This window comes from Cololabis saira, chromosome 11 (assembly GCF_033807715.1).
Source record: "Cololabis saira isolate AMF1-May2022 chromosome 11, fColSai1.1, whole genome shotgun sequence".
Classification (NCBI taxonomy): Eukaryota; Metazoa; Chordata; class Actinopteri; order Beloniformes; family Belonidae; genus Cololabis; species Cololabis saira.
The window spans coordinates 12376921-12391834 of record NC_084597.1 but is presented as its reverse complement, the minus strand read 5'-3'; the positions used below and the strand labels follow the sequence as shown (position 1 = coordinate 12391834).

Here is a 14914-nt window from a genome sequence, read left to right as displayed (position 1 = left end):
TTTAACTGAGTTATAGTACTCATACGCCATACAGCTCTATACATAATTTTAATGTTCTTTGATAATTTAGCGTTGCATTTGTGCACTTGGCAAAGACCCAAATTCTGCTTCAGATTTTTATTTGACCAAAACATACAAGTATGGTTATTTTTATTTGTTCCGTGCTGGTGTAAAATAAATGACCTAAGGCTAACTGAGTCCATTTCATCTTCTACATCCTTCCCACCACATTGGAAACTCCTTGTGTTTATCTAACGTCTCACCTCCTGTCCTGATGGTCCCGGTGGTCCGATCGGACCCTCGTCTCCCTGTAAACAGAGAATATTGATCTTAACTTGACTTATATTCGAGGATGCCAACTGTCTCTTAGCAAAGACAAAATTTGTACCATTAATTTGTTATGCGTTTTTGCTGCTTTGGGATCGTTCTAATGTGGTGCGGCAGTTTTACCTCCAAGCCAGTCATCCCTCTTGGCCCAGGTAAACCTCTGGCCCCTGGTTTTCCCTTGATGCGTAGAAGGCAGTAAATTAATGCATTTTCACACATATGTTTTAGCCATAGTAACAACACGATTGTAAGAATGACAGGGAAGGTCTCTTAGTGGGGTTTGGATGGAATATCATAAAGGTTTAGGAGAGACATTCATGATAAATCATGTAGATGCCGCTGAAGCCCTGACATTTCCTAAAATGGTATAATTTGCTAAATATTGTGGTTTATGGCAAAACTAGTAACATTAACACCCGTGTCATGTGATAATTATTTAATATAGACATGCAAACACATGGAAATAAAATAAAAACCTGCTACATATAACAGGAATATATTTTGAGTGAGCTGGCGTGCTGGCATTCAGCTCAAAGCCCTACTAATAGATTATTAGTTGAGCTCTGTTTTCTGTTTTGAGACATATTTGTTCATAGTCTTCCCAGGAAGGATGATGGTTTAACTCACCTTTTGTCCTTCAAGGCCGTTCTCTCCCGGTGGTCCCATGTCTCCAGGGAAACCCTGTCATGAGTAATAACACAATGTATTTCTGTTGTCCCTGTGGCAGGTAGAATAACATATTCAATGCAGCATAGGAGTTGAAAATGCAAACCTCAAGGCCTGGTGGTCCAGGTGCACCACTAGGGCCATTCTCTCCAAGCTTTCCCTGTGAAATTAATGGATGAGAAATTAGGTGATGGAATGTAAGTAATTAGTAAGTAATAACAGAAGTACTGTTCTTGTGTTCAGATTTGTACATAAAAGTATGAAAAAGACCTTTTTTAACTATATAATGCTGGTATCTTTAGATACTTTGGAAACTTTTTTTTTTACATGAATACTAAGAAATAACTTATTTAGAACTTGTTTTTCTTTTGTTTTGCTTCAACAACTTATTGACCCTAGAATTAAACTTCTAAAAGTAGCAACTCTTTATTCTTCTCTTTATTTTTTGATTAGCAAAAAATATTATCGGATAAAAGAAAAAACTCATCAGCAGCTGAATTTATAATGAAAATGTATTAAAATAATTGTTGATTGCAGATTAAAAATATATATTTGAAATATTGTATAAGATACAAATATATTTAATGAGATAAACAACTTTCCACAGATCCCGTGCAACAGTTTACTTGCAGTGTCTGGTATTAAAGGTATTATCCATGATTTTAGAGAGCTAGCAAGATTTGAAAGTGGCACCTCCTCTAAGCCCCGCCCCCTCCTCCCTCTCCCGTCAGCGCTCCGTCCAAAGCCACGCCCCCTACAAACTTTGGGGAACGCGCATTTGCAGGAGTCGAGTTTTCCAGGACATTTTGGACAGCACATTTTCAACAAAACTACCCCATGCATGAAGGCATCTGATTGGTTCTTTCCCCCCCTGCCAAGCCTCTGGTCCTGGACCAATCCGTTTCATTCGGACCAAATGAAACGGATTGGTTAGAGTTTTTACATGATTTAAGCTGGGAGAGGGAGGAGGGGGCGGGGCTTAGAGGAGGTGCCACTTTCAAATCTTGCTAGCTCTCAAACATTGCATACTATAGCTTTAATACTTAAAGGTATGGTATGTAATTTCTAAATTTCTGTAACCCCATTTTTCCTCACCACCCACTAGCTACCGATCTTGTGAGTGCACTGTCAAACAAAACAAAACAAAAAAACTGTCTTAATGTGCAGCCCTAGCTCCACAAACTTGAAAAAAGGAAACATTTCCAATCACAGATAAGGAGAAGGTTCATGCTCATCATGGGACATGATTTCATAGGTAACAATGTAACATAGGGGAGGGAGGAGCTGGCTTTCCATGTTTTGTTGATGCTTTGTTCAAATATCAACAGTTGTTATGTCATCCACAAAACATTTGCCCTTCAAATTAGTATAATTAATCTGCAACTGGGAAGACTGAAAATAGATATTTAAACATTGCTTTATTTAGCTTAGCTTACTATAGACACTAAAAACAGTGGAAAACACCCTGCTTACATTTATAAAGTCAGGGTTTTCTTTTACAAACGAACCCCCAAAAGATTAAAAATGATAATTTTGTAATTACCGGTAAATGGCAACAAATGAAATTAAAGTTTTTGCATATTAATGCATATTGAACTAGATTTAAAAATAAGATGCAAATTAGCCCTGGCCACTTCAGGGTGACAGCAATATTTTAGGATATCACAGCAAAAGTATTCAGCTTTTTTTGGATGTTGTCCTCTGATCTAACCTCTTGGGTAAATAGCGAACGAGTGCAAAAGACTGACCTAATTCTTCAGTTGAACAGTACTGTCCCAGAAACTTGCTAATTTGAAAGTATTGCTGGTTTTAACAGTCAAACTAGAACTAACCTGTGGTCCTGGTTTTCCACGAAGTCCTGGTAAACCTGGAGCCCCCTGGATGCCCTGTCCAACACAAACAAAACACACAAGACCATCAGAGGCTTCAGAAGCAAAAGACAAAACCCCAATTTCTTTTTTTTAGGGAAACAGACACAAGCATGCAAGCATGCAGTGTTCTTTATCTCTTGGGCTCAAACTGTTCTGTGATGGGCTTGATTTTGTTCACACACAGAGATAAATGTGAGGGATTAACATGAGAATTCCCATAAGCTAGACAGAAGACATCTGGCTAAGTCATTTTGCAAAGACATCCATGCAACAAAGACAGTGATATGTGTTTATTGGAAGCAGTTAGCAGTGAAGGAGCTCACGGAAATACAGAGTAGGCAGTTAGAGGATGTTTGAGCATTTTCTAATATCGAACTATGCATAAGAGGTGTTCTACCTTGTCTCCTTTGTACCCGGTCTCTCCTTGCTCTCCAGGAAGCCCAATTTCCCCCTGGCAGAGAGAAAAGGATCCCAATGCACACAGGAAGATGGATGAGATTTTGGATGGAATGAAAGACAAATGGAAGAACATTAGGGGTGATTGTAAATTTCTACTTTGCCATTCACATTCAGCTTTTTCAACAGACGATAGCAATTAGCACTCTGTACATTATGAATATTGGTGCATGGTGAATCTACTTTGCTGTAGTAGCCAAGCATTTCATGTGGCGTCAATCTGTTTTATAAAAGGAGCTCATAGCACACGCTCCAGTTCAGTCACACCACATGTTTTACAGACGTATCCAGAATTCAACTAATTAATAATTGCAGAGTTTTAATCATTTCAGTTCTGCTCTGAGTAACGTCCTAACAGAGGCAACGTGATACGATTCTAATGTTTGTGGAAGAAACATGACTAGATCTTTCCTGTCATTTGCAAATCAGCTAATTTGGGATTTTTTTTGTCATTAGTGTATTGTGCCTATTCTGGTTTTACCAGATTGATTAATTTTTAATAGAACATTTCAGGCTGGATTGGAATAAATTTTGTTTGGAGCACTGTACACTGCAAAAACAGTCCCTCAAGAAATAAGCCTAATATTCCATTAATCAAGGCAAAATTGTCTCATTTTCAGCAAGAATATCTTTGCTGATGGGGTAAGACAATTTTTCTTGAGTAGAATTCTTTAAGCCAACACATAGTTAAAAATAGTCTTCATTTTTTTGAAACAAGGCTTTGTTTTTACTTTCTGAGACAGTTACAATAGGCTCCAGGTGGATGGAAGACCTTTATTTAAACAGATTTGAATTTAATCAGACTTGACTTTAAGTGCAATGAAATTAAATTTGTTTAGTTTGGGACTTTAGGAAGCGAAACTGAAGTGAACTAAACTGAACTGAATCATCATCCAATAGTAGAAAATGTAGGATTTTACAGACAGCATGTCAAATATTCTGCACACATTTAAAGGGTTACATTTGTCTGTTCTTATTCTGAACATGTTGATACTGTTGAGACCTTTCAACAGTTTCCAAAACCTATTTTGTCAAAACTGAACAGACCCACACCATCCTTTAGTTGTAAATCTCTTTGGCTGAAAAACAGAATCTATCTGTATCTGAAGGCATTTGAACATTGCTAGTTTCCTTTTTATTTGGCCAATCGGTATTTTATCACAGCATTAGGTCATTTGCTTGGGTTTTGTTAACATCAGCATTTATTTAAAATAGTTTATAAAAGTGCTCTACAAGTGGAAGCTCCTACAACGGATTTGAAGGATATGATATGAGAAGAACTAATATTAAAACGGGACCAATGCAAATACAGCTTCCATAAGATAAAACAATCATCACAAGTGTGCATCTGTCATGTCAAAAGTGGAACCCAATGAAAACATGCTCTATGCCTAAAGACTGGAAAAAGAGGGGTACAGGTGGATACAAAGGGTAACTTTTCAATGACATGCTGCTCAAAACACAGGCCAATAACAGGAATATTCAGATCACCTTATCACCTTTCAGTCCTGGTTCTCCTGGATTTCCTGGAACCCCCTGCAATAAAAAAAAACAACAACCAACAGACAAGTAAGAAAGGTACATAACATGCGCTCTCACAGCTACACACAGATGTACAATGGCTGTAGTGAATGGCATAAAGCAGCAATTAATCCAGAACGCAATCTCCATAATAAACGTATTAAACAGCGATATAGTTTGCTGAAGATAATAGAAAATAACAGCGATAAGGCACCGCTTTCCATCTGTGCATTTGTGAGATTACCTTCAGTCCACCAGGTCCAGGACGACCCATTTCACCAATCGGTCCCATATCACCCTAATGCCAGAAACAAAATGAATAACCAATAAATGTTTAGTAACAACACATGCGTAAAGTATGGATAAGCACATGGCTCAAGCATCCTTTTAAAACACACTCGCGCAAAAAAGTGTCTAAATTCGGGGTCCATTAAATGCAAGAATAAGCTAATTACTTTCAGATTATGTGTGCAGTCTGGTATCCCTGCTGATATCAGACTGCACACAAAAGAAAACAATGGCTGATAATATATGACCAACCACAGGCCAAGAATGTGATTGATCTGACGCCTGAACCACAGTGTGTTGCCTCAGAGAACAGTGTCGTATCTGCAGACTTGAAAAGCATGTAATTTAAGTATGTGCCACAAAAATGCTTTTCTTTACAAGAAATCCCTTCTTGAGTAATGGCAGTTTCTTCATTTACGGATGGGAAACAGTAACATAAGAGAGCAAACAGATCATCTGGTGAAGTGACTCGCTCCTAGAAAGTAGTTTATATTCCACAGCTCCACTGCTTTCACACTTCACTGACCCTTTCAACAACATGTTTCCTGTTAGAAACAAACATCAACAACACAATTATGTAATGCATTTCTTTAACTGAATTCAGGTTTTCCTGTTCTCAGTGCCTACCACAAAGGTAACCTCCAATTCTGGGTCACTCCATAAATATTTTTTGGTGATATTTCAAATGCAGAATATTACGACGGAGTATTAGGGCCAAACAAAAAAAAAAAAAAAAAGGAAATTACGAGAATAAAGTCATAATGTTACGAGAATAAAGTCGTAAAATTACGAGAATAAAGTCATAATATTACGAGAATAAAGTCGTAAAATGACGAGAATAAAGTCATAATATTACGAGAATAAAGTCGTAAAATTACGAGAATAAAGTCATAATATTACGAGAATAAAGTCGTAATATATTATAAATATATAAATATAACTTCACAAGATGCTCAATATTCCTCATTTTAAAACAGGGAGAAGAAGCTCTTCCTGTTAGAGTTCTCATAAATTATATTCTCATAATATTACGACTTTATTCTCGCAACATTACGACTTTATTCTCGTAATGTTACGACTTTATTCTCGTAATATTACGACTTTATTCTATTACGACTTTATTCTCGCAACATTACGACTTTATTCTCGTAATTTTACGACTTTATTCTCGTAATATTACGACTTTATTCTCATAATATTACGACTTTATTCTATTACGACTTTATTCTTGCAACATTACGACTTTATTCTCGTAATTTTACGACTTTATTCTCATTATATTATGACTTTATTCTCGTAATTTCCAATGTTTTTTGTCTTAGTTTGGCCCTAATACTCCGTCGTAGAATATAAACAAGAGGAATTGAAACCAAATGGGGTCAGAGGGGGGAGAAAGCATGTTTTATAGTCTATCTTTTCTGAGGTCTCAAATGTGCAAAAAAAAAGAAAAGAAAAAGCAAAGCAGTTGTCTAGACATTTTCCCTCCTTCCATGTCTCTACCGTGGCCAGCCCTCATTCAAAATTTAGAGCTCTGGATTCCCAGAGAAGGGTGTTTGTATATTTAAACATTTGAAGTTCATCTAAGTGCTGCTGGTATATCATACTGTCACATCAGATGGGCATAGAGTACATGGAGCTCAGAAGAGAGCTGTAATCACAGAATCCTCCGATTACAGGCCTACTACCGCCGCCGGTGGCCTGGAATAGACCGGGAGGAGCGACAGTGAACGCTGAAGACGGGGCACGACAAGAGAAACCAGCTAGACATTATAATCAGACACAATTATGTGGCTGTTGGGCTGGGCGGGCATGCATGCAGGTGATGGGTGGGCAGGGGGGCAGTTCCTGTCCAAAAATAGTGAATGACAGGAACGTTTGAAAACAAGATGCATTGTTAAATTATGTTTAATTAACTCAAACTGCTTGCCATGAAAGAATTTCAAGTCTTCAAAATCAGATCAGAAACCTACAGATTGTGGTCAGTTTTCCACAAAGTGTAAATGATGATGATGAGAGCTAATTAGGAGTATTTTTTCCAATTAAGCAGACGTATTTGGTTTCACTTAAATATAGCCCTTTATAGCTTTGTATTTATGGAATATGTGAGTAGAAAAAGGCCATGTTTAAACTGACAAAAACATACTGTTACATACAGAAACATAAAATGTAGCACTCACAATAAGTCCATGAACTCCATTTGGACCGGGGGCTCCCATCTCCCCCTAGACAGAGAGGAGGGGGATAGATGACGTGAGATGAAGGGAGAGAGAAGCAGAAAGTTTCATGGTTTATTGGCTTTTTTAAAACAAACATGCTCAGAAGAGTGGCTCAGTGTTCATTGAAGCTTATGAGAGGGGACTGTGTGCGCCTGAGGTAAAGGTGGCGGGGGATGTGAACCCATCACTGTGGATTTTTCAAATATGCAAGTTTGTTCGAGCTCAAAAATTAAAGGCAGTGGGAGAGTTTTCTATAAAACGTTCTTGGACCCCAGAGGACGTACTATGATGACGGTGATCATTTTATTTGTTCCCCGATACCAACACCTCTAGCAAGTGATGTGATTTCTTTTTCCGATGGAAATAGTTCAAAATCTACCTGCACTGAAGCTGAGTGTTCAAACGAATGAAGACATTTTTTTTCATGTTTAATTTTCTTTTAAATAATGAAATGTACCGGTAAGCAATTTTTTGGGGTCTAATGCTATCATTGTTTGTTTATGACAAGATACTACAAATGTCAGTGCATTCATATTTTATGCTGAGCTAAGAAAACAAACACAGTAAAATGTCTACAGTGGTGGCTGTTTTGCTTTGTATGAATAAAACACACCAATATTTTCTTAAATGTTCGGGCAATGAGGAGTTTACAAAAAATATGCAAAATATATTTGCATATTCCTAAACCACAAGATGTCCAAAATAAAGACTGGCATCCAAAAGGTCTGATGTATCATCATTTGCAGACAAACATCATCAAGCCAAGTTAGAAGTAGATTTATTAGACATTTAGTTGCCTGAGTTAATAAAGTAAAATGTAGGAAAATTCACGGGTATGTCCATGAGCTGTTTTCTTTCTATTTTCAGTTTTCGTGTTTTCGTTTATTTATATTATCATGAGTACATTACGGTTCAATGGTGCATCAAAGACAACTAGCTGACAAGATTCAGTGTAAGAACGACAGTAAATATACTAGTGTCTTTGGATAACAAGCCCTTATATTACTGTTTGTCCACTGGTGGGCAGTTTATAAAAAGCTGCATTTGAGCCTGATCTTCTTATAATACTTACACTTTTTGCAAATGAGTACCAGATTAAATCGTCTGTAGAAGATGAAGGCATAAAATGTAGTAGTAGTAAAACTTCAAATATAACAGAAAACAAACTGGCAAACAACGGCAAACTGCTGGACAGCCACATAATTGAACCACCAGCTTTGTTAAAACACCACGGAAGTGTGTGTGGGTGTGAAACTACTGCACTCGGTTTGAGGATTGGTCATGTGATTAGGTGGGTGAATAGCTGAGCGTGTGACATACTGGCTCGCCATCTGGTCCAGGTGGGCCTCGCTCGCCAAAGTCCCCTGGAAAGCCCTGAGAACACACAGAAGAACTTTTACGAAGGGCTGCCCACTAGTACTTCCTGTTTTATTACATTTGTCACACATTTGGCCACTTAACAGTGACAGAAATATCTGAAAAAAACATATGAACTGATAAAATTAACATTTTCGCAAATGCTTATTTACATATACAATTTTGTCATCACAAATTCAAAGATCATGTACACCTCATGTGTATGGTTACATTTTAGATTTTATGTTAAAGGGGATAAATGGAAAGCATAACAATCTATTTGATTATTAGCATATGTTTGGTTGAAAGAATCCACCTAACTTAACCTGATCTCACTTTCAGTATTAGGGCCAAACAAAAAAACAAAAAAAGGAAATTACGAGAATAAAGTCATAATGTAATGAGAATAAAGTCGTAAAATTATGAGAATAAAGTCATAATATTACGAGAATAAAGTCATTATATTACGAGAATAAAGTTGTAATATATTATAAATATATAAATATAACTTCACAAGATGCTCAATATTCTTCATTTTAACACAGGGAGAAGATGCTCTTCCTGTTAGAGTTCTCATAAATTACCACTTTATTTTCATAATTAGGGCCCGAGCACCTTCAGTGCGAAGGCCCTATTGTATCTGTAGGAATTCTTCGCGTTATTATTATTTTTCTGACGAAAGGAGGGCCTTTTTGCCCCCCTAAACGTGCCCAAAAAGTCACAAAATTTTGCATGCAAGTCAGGCCTGGCGAAAAATTTGATATTTAATGGTTTGCATTAATGGGCGTGGCAAAATGGCTCAACAGCGCCCCCCGGAAAACTTTGTGCCTCAAGCCCCACGATACGGTTTGACGTACATGCACGAAAATCGGTACACACCTGTATCATGGCACAACTTAAAGAAAAGTCTCTTGGCGTCATGCCCGAAACCGAACAGGATGTCGGTCATTTTGAATTATTCATGTCATTTTGATGAAATTTATGCCATTCCTTCGGCAGTTAATTCAGCCCGAACCGTAACGTGCCCCCAAGTGTGTTATACATCAAAATGTGCGTCTCCATCCTCCGACACCACGCATTACTTTTCTCTTTCAAAAGCGTTACTGTGGCGACGCTAGACGCCAACAAGCGCGCCCACCCTTCATCTGATTGGTTCAGACAGAAAAAACTTTGTGCCTCAAGCCCCATAATACGGTTTGACGTACATGAACAAAAATCGGTACACACCTGTATCATGTCGCAACTAAAAGAAAAGTCTCTTGGCGCCATGGCCGAAACCGAACAGGAAGTCGGCCATTTTGAACATTCAGAATTAATCACGTAATTTTGGAGCAATATATGCCATTCCTTCGAGAATTAATACGGCCCGAACCGTATCGTGCACCCAGGTGTGTTATACATCAAAATATGCGTCTCCATCCTGCGACTATGCGCATTACTTTTCTCTTTCAAAAGTGTTACCATGGCGACGCTAGACGCCAAAAAGCGCGCCCCCCCCTTCATCTGATTGGTCCATATTTGATAGTTCCCCAAAAGGCACCAAATTTGGCATGCAAGGCAATCCTGGCGATAAATTTGATAATTCATGGTTTGCATTAATGGGTGTGGCAAAATGGCTCAACAGCGCCCCCCGGAAAACTTTGTGCCACAAGCCCCACAATACGGTTTGACGTACATGCACAAAAATCGGTACACACCTGTATCATGTCGCAACTTAAAGAAAAGTCTCTTGGCGCCATGGCCAAAACCAAACAGGATGTCGGCCATTTTGAATTAATTGTGTAATTTTGGCGCAACTTATGCCATTCCTTCGGGAATTAATACTGCCCAAACCGTAACGTGCACCCAGGTGTGTTATACATCAAAATGTGCGTCTCCATCCTGCGACTACACGCATTCATTTTCTCTTTCAAAAGTGTTACCGTGGCGACGCTAGACGCCAAAAAGTGCGCCCCCGTTCATCTGATTGGTCCATATTTGATAGTTCCCCAAAAGGCACCAAATTTTGCATGCAAGCCAGGCCTGGCGATAAATTTGATATTTCATGGTTTGCATTAATGGGCGTGGCCTAACGGCTCAACAGCGCCCCCTAGAATACTTTTCTCTGCCATAACCTTTGAATGGTTTGACATAAAGAGTCATGGGTGGTGTCATGAAACTCGGTATTGAGTCCTTGATCATAATTATTGAAAATTAGCCCCGCCCCTTCTTTTGATGGGTTGTCCCTATTTCCTGCTATAACTTTTGAATGGTTTGACATAAAAAGTCGTGGGTGATGTCATCAGACTCTGTATGGAGTCCTTGACCTTCATTGGCTTAAATTAGCCCCGCCCCTTCTTCTGATTGGTTGTCCCTTTTTTCTGCTATAACTTTTGAATGGTTTGACATAGGAAGTCGTGGGTGGTGTCATGTCTGATATGCTTATGGGGGGCGGTGGCCATGAGTGCGAGGGCCCGTTCATCGCTGCTTGCAGCTTTAATATTATGACTTTATTCTCATAAATTACCACTTTATTCATTACGACTTTATTCTCGTAATGTCACAACTTTATTCTCGGAATTTTACGACTTTATTCTCGTAATATTACGACTTTATTCTCGTAATATTACGTCTTTATTCTCATAATATTACGACTTTATTCTATTACGACTTTATTCTCACAACATTACGACTTTATTCTCGTAATTTTACGACTTTATTCTCATTATATTATGACTTTATTCTCGTAATTTCCAAATTTTTTTTGTCTTAGTTTGGCCCTAATACTCCGTCGTACACTTTTGAGGCTGCCTGGTTCGAAAAAATATTTTGTTCAGTGAGCCATTCAGATTTCTAGGGTACTGTGACATCACAGACTCCGATCAAAGTATTATTTTGCCACCCCAACTTTATCTCAACCAGCGACTTCCCACACAGCTGCTGTCCCTTCACTTCAGAACTGGGTTGCACAAAGCTGCAAAACTGATTTCAAAGGGGAACAAACAGTGCAGAGGAGAAGGTTGGATTAGAGGTCTGACTCCACCCTCAAAATAACTGTCTGCTTTGAACAAAGCTGTGAAGACATGGTTAAAAAGGTAGCTGTTGTACTTTATCTCTGTGATATTTTGTCCACAGCCTTTTACATAAACTTCATCAAGACATCAAGAATAATTAAATGAAATGATACCTTTTACTTGAATGAAACAAAACATTTTGACTGTAAAAGTGTTTGTTTTGGTCCTGCAAGTGCAGAATAAGTCTTTTTGTCTTAAACGATGGACTTGCTGTTAAGCAGCTAATAGTCATGTCACTGTAAGAGTAGAGAAGTTAAAACAATGTCACAGACTCAAAGATAACATGATATATGCAGCAATTCAGAATATGCACAAAATAAGGGCATAATGGTCATGCTTAAAGCATTAAATCTTTTAGTTATAGGGTGTGGGCAGCCATCTGTTCTGGGTACACTTTCTAAATGCAACAAGAGAGACCACGAGCCAAGTAATTATTCTGTCCATTTAGCAGTGAACGGCAAACTAATCTGAGCTATTCTAACAGTTGGTGGTTCAGCAGAGAGAAACCGCATTTGCAGAAAGGACCAAGGCCAAGGCACTTTCAACCGAGACCACTCACAAACAATTACAGTGGCTGGCCTCTGCTATTCTGGCTTCAATGCATTGTTTCAACATGCTAATTACTGTTAGCCCCAGAAAATGTCAGTTATTTCTGTAGGAACAGGGATGATTCAGATAAACATTGTGTATATTTATTTCAATCACTGTCTCAGCATGGAAATACAAGCCACTGACTAAATGTGGATTTTCATTTTTTGGCACTACTTTACTTTTTAAATTAAAATCAGTTTGGGGGATTTTTTTCCCAAGTTTACCTGACACAATTAGGAATCTCGGTGAAGGTTGTGAATTTTCACCTTTTCCTTTTGCGCTTTCAAGTAAAAGAGGGATTCAGAAAAAAACTAAATTCGTAATTTGCGCAGTTTGAATTTAAAAGAAAAACATGTTGGATTCTGAAGCTGTTTTTTGGATCCACAAAAGAGCAATTTGAAGTGGGGTCCATGTTTTGCATGACCCCACTATATAGAGCTGAGGAGAAAGAACAGATTTCAAGAACCATGACAGTGGCCCAAAAACTGAATCACACCGTTGTCACCACTGCTGAATAAACTACAGAAACATGAAGGAAAAGCATCTTTGCCAACTACCTAAAAAACCATTTGAGGGGAGTCAGTAAGCCTAACAAATATCATGTAAAGAAAACATGTTTACATGATGTCAAACAACCTTGTTCATCAGCTTTAATGTCAACTAGATTACATATAAATAGAGGGAAGATGTGAACTAAAATGTTTGAATCTGATAAAGCCAACTGCCAAAAGACAAATAAATCCTGATATATGAAGAAAAAAAATATTAAGCTGAAATTGAGTGCTGTTGGCAGCCCACTTAGGAAACTTTTTATGCTCTCCAGTGCTTTAGGTATAACATTTCCCTCTGTTCTCTTTGGTAGAGGGCTGGCTGTGCGTATGTGGGAGTTCTTCCTTGACCAAGAACAAGCACTGTGGTTAGTGTCATTAAAAAGCCTGGCTCAGTTTCATGCAGTTTTCTTCTGCTCTGTCCTTCATCATAGAGGCAGTGATGAGCTCTCTGGGATCATCTTATAAAATGTCCTTTCTTTCCATTTTCCATGCAAAAGGTGGTGAGATACAGATTTTAAAACCCTGGCACAAAATTGTTCTCTATAAATATACCTATACGACCCTGGCAAAAATGAAAATAAAACTGTAACTATCATTCTTAAAGGGTGTTTATTCAACTGTTAATTTTGCAGGAAAAAGGAAAAAAAACCCTTAGGACATAAAACGATATTATTTAGCAGCTGACCTTGACAGCTTCATAAACCATGCACCAAAGAAATTTAATAAAACTACTGTAATCAATGGTGTTTTCTTTCTTCTGACCAAGTTATTGAAAATTAAACGAAATCATGAGCCACAAAAATCCTAAATTGCATCTCCTCTGACTTTTATGACATATTGAATTTTTTGAGGCATGAGTTTCACGAATGAAAAACAATATTCTTCATCAATGAGATTTAAACTTTTTCCTTCATAGTAGTTAGCTTTGCAGGATGCAACCTTGCTGTGCCCCCCCCCCCCCCCTTTTCAATTTCCTCCATGAATTTTCAAATGAAGTGAGACCTGCACTGTATGCTGGCTATGTCACTTTTTCTCCTAAAGAAAAGCTTTGAGGCACTTTACTTTTGTTGAAAGATGTATTACCATCCTGAAAAATTACTTTGCCATCACCAAACCTATTTAAGAGTGATGGAGTAAAAATGACTGCCATATATCATCATGACAGCAGAAATGTCCTAGTTTGTTTTTGGCAGGCTTCTTTATGGGACCTGAACCAAACAAATGCTCCAGCATCGTGTCTTTGTCCAGTGCAGATTTAGGATTCATCACTGTACGTCATTTTCATTTCATCATCCAAATAGTTTTGAAAGGACACTTTTTATTTCAAATGTTGATGACATTTGCTAATATCCCTATACCTGTTCTCATAACGAGTGGATTTGGGCCGGGAGTTAGTAGATCCACTCCACTCCCTCTTCTGTGGAGTGGGACTCTTCTGAAACTGTTGTTACAGTTTTGCGCTGGGGAAGCTGGATATTTCTCTTCTAATCTGCATCTGTGGTGTCAGGGCAAATCTGAACACCTTAGTGGCTGACCTTTTTTTTTTCCGACTGAGGTGACCAGGGTTGTGTTTTATCTTCTGTTTCTTTTACAGTCCTCCTACTGTGTTGGTCAGTCGAGGAAACAGCTTACAGGGAGCAATCATCATCACTGCCACAGTCAATGTTCCTTCTTGCGCCTTTTTGCAGGAGTTCTATAATCCTGTCTCCTGTTTGAACTCACAGCTCTCTTGTTGAGGCTGTGTTTCTTGTCTTTGAAGCAGGTGCAACAGGTCTTTAAGATCTATGTGGTCTTATGACGCGACTATATTTATCCAAGTGGGGATAGTGAATCCACAACAAATTCCTCAGGAATTTTCTACATACAGTATAATCATCACTAACTAAGGAAACTCTTACTTGGGTGTAGGGCTGCACGATTCTGGACAAAATGAGAATCACGATTTTTTTGCTTAGAATTGAGATCACGATTCTCTCACGATTTTTTTCCAATATAAAATGTATTGCACTTATTACTTT

At 38.2% G+C, this 14914-nt stretch overlaps 1 protein-coding gene across 1 annotated transcript in view; it reads right to left on the bottom strand.

Annotated features, from left to right (window-relative positions):
* The window catches only part of col27a1a (collagen, type XXVII, alpha 1a), a 97863-nt gene that overhangs the window by 30543 nt on the left and 52406 nt on the right, over positions 1-14914 (bottom strand). The window contains exons 13-22 of the mRNA XM_061733743.1: positions 8666-8719; positions 7307-7351; positions 5086-5139; positions 4812-4856; positions 3262-3315; positions 2826-2879; positions 1100-1153; positions 955-1008; positions 451-504; positions 264-308 (exon numbers count right to left, since the gene is read on the bottom strand). Coding sequence (XP_061589727.1) covers positions 264-308; positions 451-504; positions 955-1008; positions 1100-1153; positions 2826-2879; positions 3262-3315; positions 4812-4856; positions 5086-5139; positions 7307-7351; positions 8666-8719 — 513 coding nt within the window. The remainder of the gene's footprint in view (positions 1-263; positions 309-450; positions 505-954; positions 1009-1099; positions 1154-2825; positions 2880-3261; positions 3316-4811; positions 4857-5085; positions 5140-7306; positions 7352-8665; positions 8720-14914) is intronic.